The 13,402-nt window shown below is 46.9% G+C and overlaps 1 protein-coding gene across 1 annotated transcript in view; it reads right to left on the minus strand.

Moving 5' to 3' along the window:
• Positions 1–216: 216 nt before the first annotated feature.
• The window catches only part of TULP3 (TUB like protein 3), a 50,806-nt gene continuing 37,620 nt past the window's right edge, over positions 217–13,402 (minus strand). Inside the window, exons 9-11 of the mRNA XM_067531062.1 lie at positions 9,757–9,855; positions 4,050–4,221; positions 217–3,519 (exon numbers count right to left, since the gene is read on the minus strand). Coding sequence (XP_067387163.1) covers positions 3,386–3,519; positions 4,050–4,221; positions 9,757–9,855 — 405 coding nt within the window. The 3' untranslated portion in view covers positions 217–3,385. The remainder of the gene's footprint in view (positions 3,520–4,049; positions 4,222–9,756; positions 9,856–13,402) is intronic.

The following is a 13,402-nucleotide window of genomic DNA, read 5'->3' on the forward strand; positions in this document are numbered from 1 at the left end:
TGGAAGGAGCATTTCAGTCTGTACACCTCCACTGTTTTGTCGACAAAACTCTCTAGCATAGACCAGTCCTAAGAGATAAATGAGGAGAGAATGATAAAGAAAGAAGAGAAATGGAGTGTAGGAAAACAGGAAGTAAAAGAGGGGTAGCTAAAGCAGGAGAGACAGAGAGATAAGAGCCAACAGCAAACATTGTATGCAGCAAAAATCCTAGGGGACAAGGTGAGACCAATTCAGAATTTACAGGTGGGGAGGAGGGGTCTTTTGTTTTTTTATAAATTACTTTATTTTCATTAGGATACAAAAGTTATAAATACAATTCATGTAGAACAATATTTGACCAGAAAGTACTGGAAGTTTCTGCAGAACAAAACAGGCTTTGAAGAAGCAGGGAGCACACAAAGCCAGCCCCTCAGTCATCTAGATGGATCTTAAGCACACAGAGCAGCAGCAGAGTGAGTAAAGAACACGAACAGACTGGAGGCAAGGCACTGCAGCCTCCAATACATAAAAATACGTCCAAAGGCATCTGAGAAGAGGTAAATGCCCACCTCCTGCTACTGCTACTGCCTGTTCAAATGGCAACAAAAACCAGACCCATGCTTCTGTCCACATTAGGGTTGAAACCAAGTTATCCAGAGTCATATTTCAATGTGATAGGGTGTACCATTTCCCTGAGCAGCGTGCACTGGGATTTTTGTCTGAAAATAAGGCTTTTTTGTTTGACCCCACAGGCAACTAACTGACAGGCCTGTTTCCTAGCACATGGATAGCATCCTTTTTAGAAAAATTCCCTGCTGGAGGTTATCAGAGAAACCATGCTAGGACCCTACTAGCAATAACCTATGTCTAAATACATTTGTAGCTAACACATTTCAATACTAGTGTGGACAAGGTCACTGTGTACAATCCCCTTTAAATAAAAACCTACAAAACTGAGACAAGAGTTTCAATACTAGAAGGCAAGTGAAAGATCACATGCCCACAGTACAGAAAGCATCTCAGAAGAGACAAGAAATCAGGTCATCTGTCTATGCAACTTGATGAGGAAACCCAAAGAATCACAGGCACTGACTTAGCCATGATCAACTAGCTCACCCATCGGTTTGCCACCATGAATAGCATGAGAGAGCCATTGCTGACTGGCCCAGTTGGAGAGATGGGCTAGGGAGTTGCAGGATGGCTTGCTAAGCACGAGCACATTTTTTTTGGATGAGCAATTAATGCACTGCCTTCAAGTAACCCCAAACAAACATAAGCCAATTTTTTCCATATGGTCCTAATTACAAAGCTAATTGTGACAGAGGCATTATGAACTGGTTTCTTGGCTTTTCTAGGTGGATACAGGGATTGCAAAGCAGTCAGTTGGGAACACGAGAGCACAAGTGGGAGATGCCATCGAGTCCTGTCGCCACACGGACAAGCGGGAAGTGCATGAAGGCACAAAAGAGGTACCTGGCACAAGTCCTCTTTGCTGAGTGCTCTGCTGATGAGATCGCTTTGAAGGCAATGGCACCTTGCTTGGGTAGCCTGGGCATTTGTGAGAAAAGCATTGTCTAGAACTGGAGCTATCAGCAACAATTCATCATTACAATCAAATACAGAGATTACATGCGACTATGATTGAAGCATTTTTTTCTGGCATCAGAAAACGTCTACACAAAGTTTGATGTTTTGGAAAATTAAACAGCAAGATAATATCCACCAGTGTAGAGACTTATGTGATATATAATGGTGGCACAATGATGAAAGGCCGGTTGCTGGGAGCACCCAGATAAGACTTGTGAGCTGACAATGACCTTTAAAAGATCATGACATGCAAAGAAGGGGACACCCACAGTTTGCTTAACAGAGGGACATGTGGGCAATTTACTGTACATAATGAATGTGAAATGAAAGATCCAGACAGCTTTACATAAAGCACATGAAATGGACAGGATGGTAGCTGCCCTCTTTTTTAATATACAGCAGATGTGCAGCCCATGTAGCCTATAGGTCTCTGTGTGCAGTGCTCCACTTTGATGCAAGTTGAGATTGTTTGGATCAAGCAGGATTGCATGCTGAGACTTATAGTTTCCACTGACTGCAACCCAGCATTAAAGATAGAGGTGGCTACAGGCCATATTATGGAGCCCTGTGAGCAAACATCCACTCTTGTTGCAAAGTTCTTCTTTCCTTGTGCCTTGGAAAATGTCTATAATCTCATTTTTGGTTAATTATCTTCTCATATTCATATTAAATTATTATATAAAACTGTCTGAACTGGTCATGATTGGAGATATCTCTGGTTATGATACCACATGCAGTTGGAATCAGCCATTCAGACTACTGCAGGAGAGGCTCTTATTTGCTGAGAAAAAAGTTAAACAAAACAAAGGAACGCTTCAGACATCAGTTTATTCCTAAAAATGCAGCAAACTCTATTCATAAAATAAATTTTAAAAAATGTTTCTGATTGACTGACCTATAAAATATAGTATTTAAGGCAATCAGAATGCTGCATCTCAGGAATAGTCAATGGCATGCCCTTCTCAGCCAGTTTCTGTCAGGTCCAATCATCTATTCAATTTCACTTCTAGAGCTGTTGAAATAAAATAAACGTGATGGCCATAATATAAATATTGCCCTCTTAGAAGTGACCATAGGAGCTTTTCTCACATCCCTGAGGATGGGAGATCTTTATTTGGTAAAACAGTTGTCTCAGGATAATGAGTAGCAGAACAGCTACCAGGAACTGGGATCCATCAGCCTTAACAGAGAATTATCCTGTAGAGTAAAAGGTGGCTATACAGAGGCATGGGGCTCATTCCTGTTCTTTGTTCACTAAACACTGCTTACAGTTGCACAGGGGCATCAGGCTGTACCCTCTCTTCTTTCTCTGAACATTGCCTTACACAGGAAAGTTATTCTGCAGGTGAGAGAGGGCACATGCTGTCCTTTTCTTCCTTCTCTGAACTAATCTTAATATACACTGCATGAGCACAGGGGCATTGTGAGATCAAGGCCCCTGGGCACTAAAGCACTATGAATCTGATCCCAGCTGCAGGAGTTCCGAGTCACAGTGATGCTTAACTGCTGAGGAGCAGGACTAGGTCTCACACACCAACTCCCACCAAGAGTCTCAGTGCGGCATTAATACTGATAACAAAATATCACACGTCGTCCTTGCCTTCCGCCCGTGCACATGCAGAGTTCTCCCTTCCAAAGGGCTCTGCCCCTATCGGCTACTGTAATGCCCCCCAATCTACTATTTGCTTCTTGTTAAACCCATAGGTATCTTGCCTCCCGTTCCCTTCCGTCCCCAGGATATTTCTCATGATTCCACCCAGAACTCATCTACAAGGTGCAGGGGAGGGAACAAGTTTTACATCCAAATCCGCTGTCTTCATCATTCACATGCCAATTTGCTGTCAAAGCTGGAGAGTCCAATGGCAAAGGCCTGGAGGGCACACAGGGGATAATTATAGTCCAGAGTGAACACGTCTTCTGCTACACGACCAAACTGCATCACAATGTAGTCAACTAGGGAGGCAAAGAGAGGGGGTCAGAAACCAACTATTTCATAAAGAGAGAGAGATAAGAGGAGAAAGATCAGAACAGTCCCAAATACACCTTGCTGGAGTGACCCATCTTCCCCTCCTTGCCAGAGGGGCTCAGAATCTGCTTTTCTAGAATGACAGTCCTGCTGACTTCCTTTATAGAGCAATCCCATACCTAACTCTTTGGCTGGGACGGCAGTCCCATATTGCTCTCCTTTCAGTCCTCCAGCAGAAGGCCTGCATTCACCTCTCCTCTGATGCAGCTTTCCTGTCGTCTCCTCCACCTCTACAGTGAAGGGGAGGTCCCATATCACTCTAATGAAATATCAGAAGTCCCTATAGCCCCAATATCCTCTGGACTATATCCCCCAGTCCATTCTTGCCCATCCCATATCCCTCATGTAGGAGCAGTGTTCCCATATTTCTCCATCCCTAATAGAACTATGCTCTTTTCTTCAGTGGACTGGCAGCCCCACATCACCACCCCGCCCTGGCACAACCCACAGTTCTTACGGTCATTCTCATGGACAATCTGGAAATTCTTCACCGAGGCCTGAGTGACTCTCCCATGGAAATTCAAGACGTAGGACTGAGTGTCATCGTTCCAGACCGGAGCCTTATTGTGCAGCTCAATCAGGTTCTCCAGGTTTTTATTTTGCCATTTTGACAGCAAACTCTCATGTTCCTGCTCAAGAGAAAAATTACACTTAGGAGGGTCCATTTTTAGTACCTGCCTCTCTCAGGTTGTGTTTACTCTACAACCCTGAGTCTCCCTGATCTAGTGAACAATGAACTCAACCCTGCTGAAATGAAATCCTAAATGTACCATGGAGATATTTCTATACTTTCCCAATCCTGAGGTTCTCTCTCCTGCTGGGCCCACTGCATCTCAATCCTAACCGGGATTGAAAATGAAAGCACTTTCTCCACCAGCTCTCACTGCACTGGCAGGAGTCTATTTCTAACTCTCTGGGAGCCTTTTCCTCCAGCATCAACCTTCAATTCCCATATATTCCTCTTTGAAGCAAAGAGGAATAACAGATATATTTAACTCCCTAATGCAAGAAGTTGGGATATTGTAGTGGGAAATTCAAAGGCTGCAGTGGGTTACAAGTATGTATGGATTAAAATGCTTCCCCGCATTCTACCAGATTTAGGCATAGGTACACAAACACATGCAAAGGGGGGTGTAGGATGGGTGGCCATCCTTCCCTGTCAGCTTCAGAGGGAGGTCACACCGACCCCCTACCCTGCTCTGGCAGGGGTTGGCCCAGCCCGGGTCAGGGGAACAGGTTCTGGGCTCGGGCCGAGCAGCCCAAAGACGATAGCCCAAGTTCCTACGGGCAGCAAATAGTTCAGAGGCCCCAGGCAGGGCAGCAAACAGTCTAGCACCCCAAACGGGGCAGCACACAGTTCAGAGGCCCCCGGCGGGGCAGCACACAGTTCAGAGGCCCCAGGCGGGGCAGTACACAGTCTAGCACCCCAGGCGGGGCAGCACACAGTTCAGAGGCCCCAAACGGGGCAGCACGCAGTTCAGAGGCCCCCGGCGGGGCAGCACGCAGTCCATAGCCCACTGAGGTGGTCAGGAAAGGGGAAGAGGGATGCAGGCTCACCTGACTCCACTGCGTCCCAGCCCAGGTCCCTAGCTGTGGCAGAGTTGAAGGCCACTATCAAATCCCACATCACTCTTCTCTTCTGCAGACTAAACAAGACCAGTTCCCTCAAGCTCTCCTCATAAGTCATGTGCTCAAGCCCCAGAATCATTTTGTTTGCCCTCCGCTGGACTCTCTCCAATTTATCCACATCCTTCCTGAAGTGGGGGACTCAAAACTGGACACAATACTCCATATATGGCCTCATCAGTGCCAAATAAAGGGGAATAATCACTTCCCTCGATCTGCTGGCAGTGCTCCTACTAATGCAGCCCAATATGCTGTTAGCCTTCTTGGCAATAAGGGCACACTGCTGACTTTTATCCAGCTTCTTGTCCTCTGTAACCCCCAGGTCCTTTTCTGCAGAATAGCTGCCTAGCCAGTTGGTCCCCAGTCTGTAGCAGTGCATGGGATTCTTCCATCCTAAATGCAGGACTCTGCACTTGTCCTTGTTGAACCTCACCAGACTTCTTTTTGCCAAATCCTCCAATTTGTCTAGGTCACTATGTATCCTTTCCCAACCCTCCAGCATATCTACCACTCCCCCAAGCTCAGTGTCATCCACAAACTTGCTCAATCCACTCCATCCTCCAGATCATTAATGAAGTTGTTGAACAAAATTGGCTGACCCCTGGGGCACTTTGCTTGTTACTGGCTGCCAACTAGACATCGAGCCGTTGATCACTACCCATTGAGCCTGATGATCTTCACAGCTTTCTATCTACCCTATAGTCCATTCACCCAATCCATACTTCTGTAACTTGATGGCAAGAATACTGTAGGAGACCATATCAAAAGCTTTGCTAAAGTCAAGATAAATCACATCCACCGCTTTCCCCACATCCACAGAGCCAGTCATCTCATCATAGAAGGCAATCAGGTTGGTCAGGCATGACTTGCCCTTCGTGAATCTATGCTGACTGTTCCTGATCACCTTCCTCTCTTCTAAGTGCTTCAAAATGGATTCCTTGAGGATCTGCTCCATTATTTTTCCAGGGACTCAGTGAGGCTGACTGTAGTTCTCTGGATCTTCTTTCTTCCCTTTTTTGAAGATGGGCACTATATTTGCCACCATAGGATGTGGCGATCTGTCTGTTGCTTCTTGGGTTTGTCTGTTTTTTATATAGGTTTACTATTTAATTGTAACTCTATTTTTACTTGTTTCTATAAGGGTGCCCATAGAACTTTGGGAATGGGCATCAACAGGCTTCATTGAGAAATGGCAGTGGGGCCATCATTTAGAGAGGAGCTGGCACTGCTTATTCAGATGTATCATGTCGATGATGATGATGAATCTATATGGGCTAAATTGTGGCTGGTATTTGAGCAAATTCACAGAAAGCCACCCCTCAACCCTGTATCCCAGGTAAAAGACCAGCCTCGATTGCACTCCCTGTATTCTCCTAAGCATTGTGAACCTCTCATAGCTTTTAAGGCCAATAAAATGGACTGAGGAAAGAGACAGGGCAATAGACTGCATGCTCCCACTGCACTATCTAGTTGATGCATACTGCATCCTCTTAAGGAATGATGTATCAACTATGATCTCCAAGAGCTCAGGGAGGCATAGTGTCTGCCTGAAACACAATGACTCCTATAGACCACACTGGGATGGATGGTTCTATATTGCCCCCTAGTAAAGGCTGTGCCTTGGCACATCTGGTCCTATATGTTTCTAGTGAGACCACATCTGGAATACTGTATTCAGCTCAGGGCATTTAATTACTAAAAACTACTGACTAACTGGAATGAATTCAGCAAAGTGGGGGGAAAAAACTGTTAGGATAAATGGACTTATGCCCTCTCTTTCATTAACTATGGTTGTTTCTCTCCATGCTTCACTTGCCTCCACTCTTTACTCTTTTGCTTCTCTCCTATTGAAAGGTCTCCTCTGCTAGACCCCAGCGTTGGCTCACCCCCCAACATCCACTTCCTCTCTGCCTGCTCATGCTCTGGCGCTGTGGAGTGTGTCTGGCAGAAATCCTGTGACAAGGCTCACTTCCGCCACTACAAATTTGATCTCTCCTCCTTCAGTTCTGCCATCTTCCTAGAGAACCAACTCTACTTCTCCAATTTAACTGAATCCTATGCCCACAATCTCAGCCTCCTTTTCACCATCCCTGAGTCAAATCCTCCTCTCCTCCTGCCTCCAGGCTGTGTCTAAGTCATGTATATTCTTTCTGCATAACATCTCTAATGTATGGTCTTTACTATCCATTCACCACAGCTAAAACTCTCATCCAAGCTCCCATCTCAGGTCTCTATTGCTGCAACATCCTTTTCTTGGGCATAACAAATGCAACCTTGCTCTGCTCAGATCCATTCAGAACGCTGCATTTTCCTGGCCTCTTGCTTTGACTATGTCACTTCTCTCTCTTTGCATCCCTCCACTGTCACCCTCTTCTCTGTCACATCACACATACGATTCTTACTTGTCTTCACTTTCAAGGCCCTTCATAGCCTAGACCCACTCTATTTAGTTCTCATTCACTATTTAAATGTCAACTCTGCCTCTGACTTGCCCATGACATCAGCCTCCATGGCCCAGCTGTTAAATTGTCCAACAGCACCTTCATGCTTTCTCCACGTTGCCCCTCATGCTTGGGAATATCTCCCGGAAGAGATCCGCAAAGCAATCTGTTTATCCTCTTTCAAATCCTTTTTTAAAACTCTCCTTTTCTATGACTCCTGAAAAAACACTTGACAATGACCAGGCTACTGGTGTGCTGTGCCTGTCATGCTGACTAATACTGTCTCATTATTTTCTTTTGCTTCTCTCTCTGTCTGTCTGCATCCACCGGTAGGTCTTTTGATTTCTACTTAGAATGTAAGGTCTTTGGGGAAGGGATTGTCTTTTTGGTCTGTGTTTGTACAATGCCTAGCACAATGGAGTCCAGCCACCACTAGCGCTCCTATGCACTACAGTAATACAAATAATAAAAGAGCTACATATGGTCAGCCTGTCTAAATGACAAGTAAGCAGAGAGGCAAAATATAGAGGGTTGCATAAGCGCAACAAGCAAGAAGAAACATGCTGAAATTAAGAAAATGACATTTTAGGCTGATAACAAGAAAAGTTTACCTATCAGATCAATCAGCCCCCTACTGCCAGGGGCTGATCTACACAGGATAACAGTCTGCTACTGCTCTCTGATAAAAGAATGAGTCCTTTAGCTCGAGTAGTAGAGGTTCATGCTTTAGACTGAGAGGTGCTGGGTTCACTCCTCCACCTGGGGGGTTATCAGCAGTGATGGATGACTGAGTTACACCAAAGTGTTCTTAAGGTTCCTATAGACTTGGGTAGGATGGAGGACATGGGTGGCTGGTATAATAGGCGGGGGAAGGCTTAACCCTTCCCAAACAGCCAGGCGGGGCCCCACTTCCTCCTGCTGTGTCCACCAGGCAGATGGGCGCTGCAGCAGCTCTTCCTGCCCTTTTTGTTCAGCCTCCCCTGAAATGGGTAGGGACGGGACTCGGGGTAGCTGTGCAGCCCCCCAGCGCTGGGGTACCTGGCCGGAACTTGGGGCAGCCGGTGCTCTGGGGTGGCTGCAGCCATGGCCGCCCAGTGCTGGAGCCACATTCTGGGTGGCTGGGGCCAAGCAGCGCTGGGGCCGCCCAGCCAGGACTCGGGGCGGCTGGCACTCCGGGGCGGCTGGGGCCGCTGGAGCCACGTGCGGGGACTCAGAGTGGCCGGGCCCAAGCGACGCCGGGGCTGCCCAGCTGGGACTTGGGGCCGCCGACACCAGAGTGGCAGAGGCCGCCCAGCGCTGGGGCCACATGCAGTCTGGCTGGAACTCGGGGAAGCTGAGACCATGTCCAGCTGGTGCTCTGGGACTGCCCAGTGCTGGGGCCACGTACAGCCCCTCTGGCACTCCGGGGCAGCTGGGGCCATGTGTGACCTGGGCCATGTGGCGCTGGGCCTGCCCGGCAGGAACTTGGGGAGGCCAGTGCTCTGGGATAGCTGGGGCCACGCCCAGCTGGCATTCCGGGGATGCCTGGTACTAGGGCTGCCTGCCGCCTGGCCGGGACTTGAGGTGGCCAGGGCCACGTGGTGCTGGGGCCGCCCGGCTGGGACTTGGGACAGCTAGGGTCACCCGGTTCTGGGGGCACCTGGCTGGGACTCAGGTTGACTGGAGCCACGCCCACCCTGGGCCTGGGTTGCCTGGATCTGGTGGACCAGCGGCTTGGGCCGGCTGGAAGGAGCTCCTCCTCCCCACCAGCTGTGGTAGGGGGCTCGGCTTGGGGGCGGGAGAGGCATGGCCTGGGGCGGAAGAGGCATGGCCATTGGCTAGCCTCCCCTAGCAGGGGGTTCACCGGCCACCCATGATGGAGGATCTGTCACTTTTCACACTTCTCAATGATGGAATCCTATTATGGGTGTAATTTAAAAGTAGCCTGGAAAAGTGTAGTGAAGAATCCCACCCTAACTTCCAGGGGATGGGATAGTTGGGGTCCAACAGATCTTTTTCCTCTAATTTCTATGACTGCCAATAATTAACATGTGGATCTGTAAGAGGTTAAAACTCTTTTCCTTACTCCACTGGAATCGGACCCAATTCCAAACTTACATTTCGTGGTCTGATTGGAATCCGCTTGTGGTTCATGTTCATCCCTGGAATGATCACTGACATCTTCCTGGGACCCTTAAATCCTAGGACATTGGTTTCCTAAAAGACAAGGAAATAAGTTCTTTTCAGCAACTAAAGCACCACTTCATCCAGGAGCGAGGATAACGAAATTGACCTTTAATATCCTGTCTACCCTGAAATCCGAAACATGCTAGCCACAACTGTATTTAAACACTTTTGCAGTCAGCATTGTTTCCTTGACTATTAGCGATACAATTCTTTTTCTCCATCAAAACAGCACTATACAAACAGTGCTACAGATAATCTTCCAAATATAACCTAAAGCATGGTTTTATAACACAATTTGGCTAGTGTCGTTCTCAGACAATAAATTTGGTTCACATTGTTGAGGGGAAATGTGCTAGATCCCGGCTAGCCGTAAAGGTATAAACACAGTTATAGCAGCATAGCTCTGACTATATCTGTACTTTGTCCATTTTAGACTATAAGGTCCTTAGAGAGTGTATTTAATTCTCCTTAGTGCTATACTTTTGTTTTATTTTTAAGGATATATTTAGAATTTTCTCCCCAACTGTGATCTTGTAGACAAGATAAAAGAAATCCATGAGGGTTTTGGAGTCAGCATATGGTTTAGTTTTAATCCTGAAACAAAGAAGTCTACTCCAAAGTGCACATGCTCCATCTGTAGGGTAGTGAAGATAAGAGGAGGTTATGTGGTCCCTATATGCAATTCCACTGTGTGTAATGCGCCCAGAGACAGAGAATTTGGAAGCTGTGCTCGTCAGTCTGTGCAAGTGCCTTGGTTTGCCTTATGCTCCTGACCAAGGCAATAAAGGGTGAGGCAGACCGATCGCCTCTTCAGTTCCTTCACCACCACGAATCAGATAAGATCTGAAGCAGAGGGGAAGGAGGGTGAGACTGGAATACGTAGAGGGACCACACACGTGAAAGAACCTCCAGTTACAGGTAAGTGACTGCCTCTTTTTCTTCATGTGATAGTCCCTTTTGTATTCCACTGCAGGTGACTGTCAAGCAGTACCTAAGTTAGGAGGAGGGTGCAAGGATGAGGATGGCAGGGACGAGCCGAGAACAGCTGTCCCAAATGAGGCATCAGCAGCCGAGTCTTGTACCAGAACATAAAGTCTTGCAAATGTGTGGATGGAGCTCCATGTGGCTGCCTTACAGATGTCTAGGAAGACACATCCTGAAGAGATGCTACAATTGTGGCTTTGGGTCTTATGGAGTGTTCTCTTACCCCCAAAGCAGGGAGGAGGTTTGAGAGCTTATAGCAGAATTGAATGCAGCCCAAAATCCATTTGGAAATTCTCTGGGCAGAGACGATGTACCCTCTGACTCTCTCTGCTGTAGTGACAAATAGCCGCAGGGACTGTCTGACTGGTTTTGTTCGCTGCAGGTAAAAGGCCAAGGCACGTTGAACATCTAGGTAGCAGAGTCTACGCTCTTCTGTAGATGCATGAGGTTTCGGGAAGAATATAAGTAAGTGAAAGGATTGTGAAGATGAAATTCTGAAACAACATTAATTTGGGGTGCAGGTGAAAAGACACTATCTTTCTGAAATACAGCATATGGAGGGTCTGCCATCATTGAGCCAAGTTCACGGACCCTCTGTGCTGATGCGATAGCTTCAAGAAAGGCGACTTTCATGGAGAGGAGGGACATGGAGCAAGTCGCCAAGGGTTCAAAGCGGGGTCATGTCAGAACCAAAAGAATGAGATTCAAGTCCCAATGGGGTGTTATCTTCCAAGGAGATGGAAAAGTTCTTATCTGGTCTTTCCAGAATCAAGTGGTTAGTGGGTGTGTGAATAGAATAGTCCTCTGTAGGGGGATGGAAAGCACTGACAGCCGCCAAGTGGATTTGAAGGGAACTGAGGGATAGGCCTGCTATCTTCAAAGATAGGCTATAATCCTATAGTCTAGGATGAGTGGGATGCCTGTAGCTTTTGGTAGAATGCCTCTCTGCTGTGTTCAGGATAAGAAGCATTTCCATTTAGATTGGTAACATTTCCTGGTCAAGTCCTTTCTGCTATTAGAAAGGATGTCTCGCACGGCTGAGGAGCATGCCCGTTCTAGGGTTGACGACCATCCAAATATCACATCCTGAGGCGAAGCGGTAGTGGATTGGGGTCTCTGATCCTGCCATTGTGCAGCGTCAGGAGCTCAGGGAATATTGGGATTGTAATTGGGGGATGAAACAACAGGCGCAGTAGGTTGGGGAACCAAAGACACCAAAAATCGTCTGTGAGCAGGATAACTATTAACATGAAAGTACGCGTCTTTTATAAGGAGAGCTGTGATCCACGTGGTCTTTTCTAAAGATGGAATTATTGCTGCCAACCCGACCATGTGAAATTTGAGTCTGAGAATAAAGCAGTTGAACTTGCAGAGGTCGAGGATTAGTCTCCATCCAGCCTTCTTCTTAGATATGAGGAAGTAGGCTGACTACAAACCTGTTTCTTGAGGAACGTGTTCTATTGCTCCTCATTGAAGGAAGGAGTTCACCTCCTGAGCAAGAATACTGTTGTGAGAGTGGTGCCTGAATGGAAATGGAGAGCAGGAGTTGTAGAGGAGGGAACATTGCAAATTAAATCTTATAGCCAGAGTGGATGACGTTCAGTACCCACTTGTCTGTTGTTATTGCATTCCAAGTGTCAAAAAAGAGTGCTAGACGATGTCATCATGCCTCAGTGGATCACAGCTGAAAATACCAGATTCAGGACTGACAGCTGAGAAAAAGGGCAGACTCACCCCAAACTTGTGGTTATTCTGCCATTATATATACCAAGCCAGTAACAAAAGTCAACTTCTGTCCATAGTCCAGAAATCAGAGCAGGAAAGAGGAGGTGATCCAAGGGTCTTATATATCCTCTGTTTGAAAAAGAGACTCTCCAGGCACATGACAAAGCTCACAGCACAGTTTGTGGAAAATTACAGGCACAATGGCATTGCAGAATGAGGGACCCCATTCAGGTATCAGACTATGGCTCCTACGCTGAAGAGATGCTCTATCTCCTGATGTAAGAGACTCTCATGAGAAGGGTCCTTGAAGAGGGATGGGGAAGAGTGTTTGGGAAGGGGAAGGGAAGAGAAATGGATCGTGTATCCATCCTGGATGATCTCCAGCACCCATTTGTTGGAGATTATCAGTTCCCAGGTGCTGCGGAATGGGGTAAGATGGTCTCCAAAGGGATGGGTAGGGTTTTCCAGCATGAGATAAGAAGAATGTTTTAAAGGCACCTCAACCAACCCATCAAAACTGCCTCTTCGAGGCTGATGCTGGGAAGAAGTTGGTTGAGATCCTGGCTGCTTCTTCTGTGGCTTGTAAGATCTCTGAGACGAGTACTGGGATAAATACTGAAGATATTGTCATGAACAAGGCTTGAATGGTGGCTAAGGGCTGTACTTTCTCTTGTAGGCCAAAGTATAGATCCCAAGAGAGCAAAGAGTTGCCCTAGAATCCTTCAACGTGTGAAGGGATGCGTCGATCTTCTTGCCAAATAACTTCGTCCCTTCAAAAGGAAGATCCTCTACCGTAGTTTGGACCTCTTTAGGGAAGCCGGATAAATGAAGCCACAAAACCTGTCTCATCATAATGGCCATGGAAATC

This window comes from Emydura macquarii, unplaced genomic scaffold, assembly GCF_026122565.2.
Source record: "Emydura macquarii macquarii isolate MOO-44397 ecotype Brisbane River unplaced genomic scaffold, CSIRO-AGI_Emac_v2 contig_3122, whole genome shotgun sequence".
NCBI lineage: Eukaryota > Metazoa > Chordata > Testudines > Chelidae > Emydura > Emydura macquarii.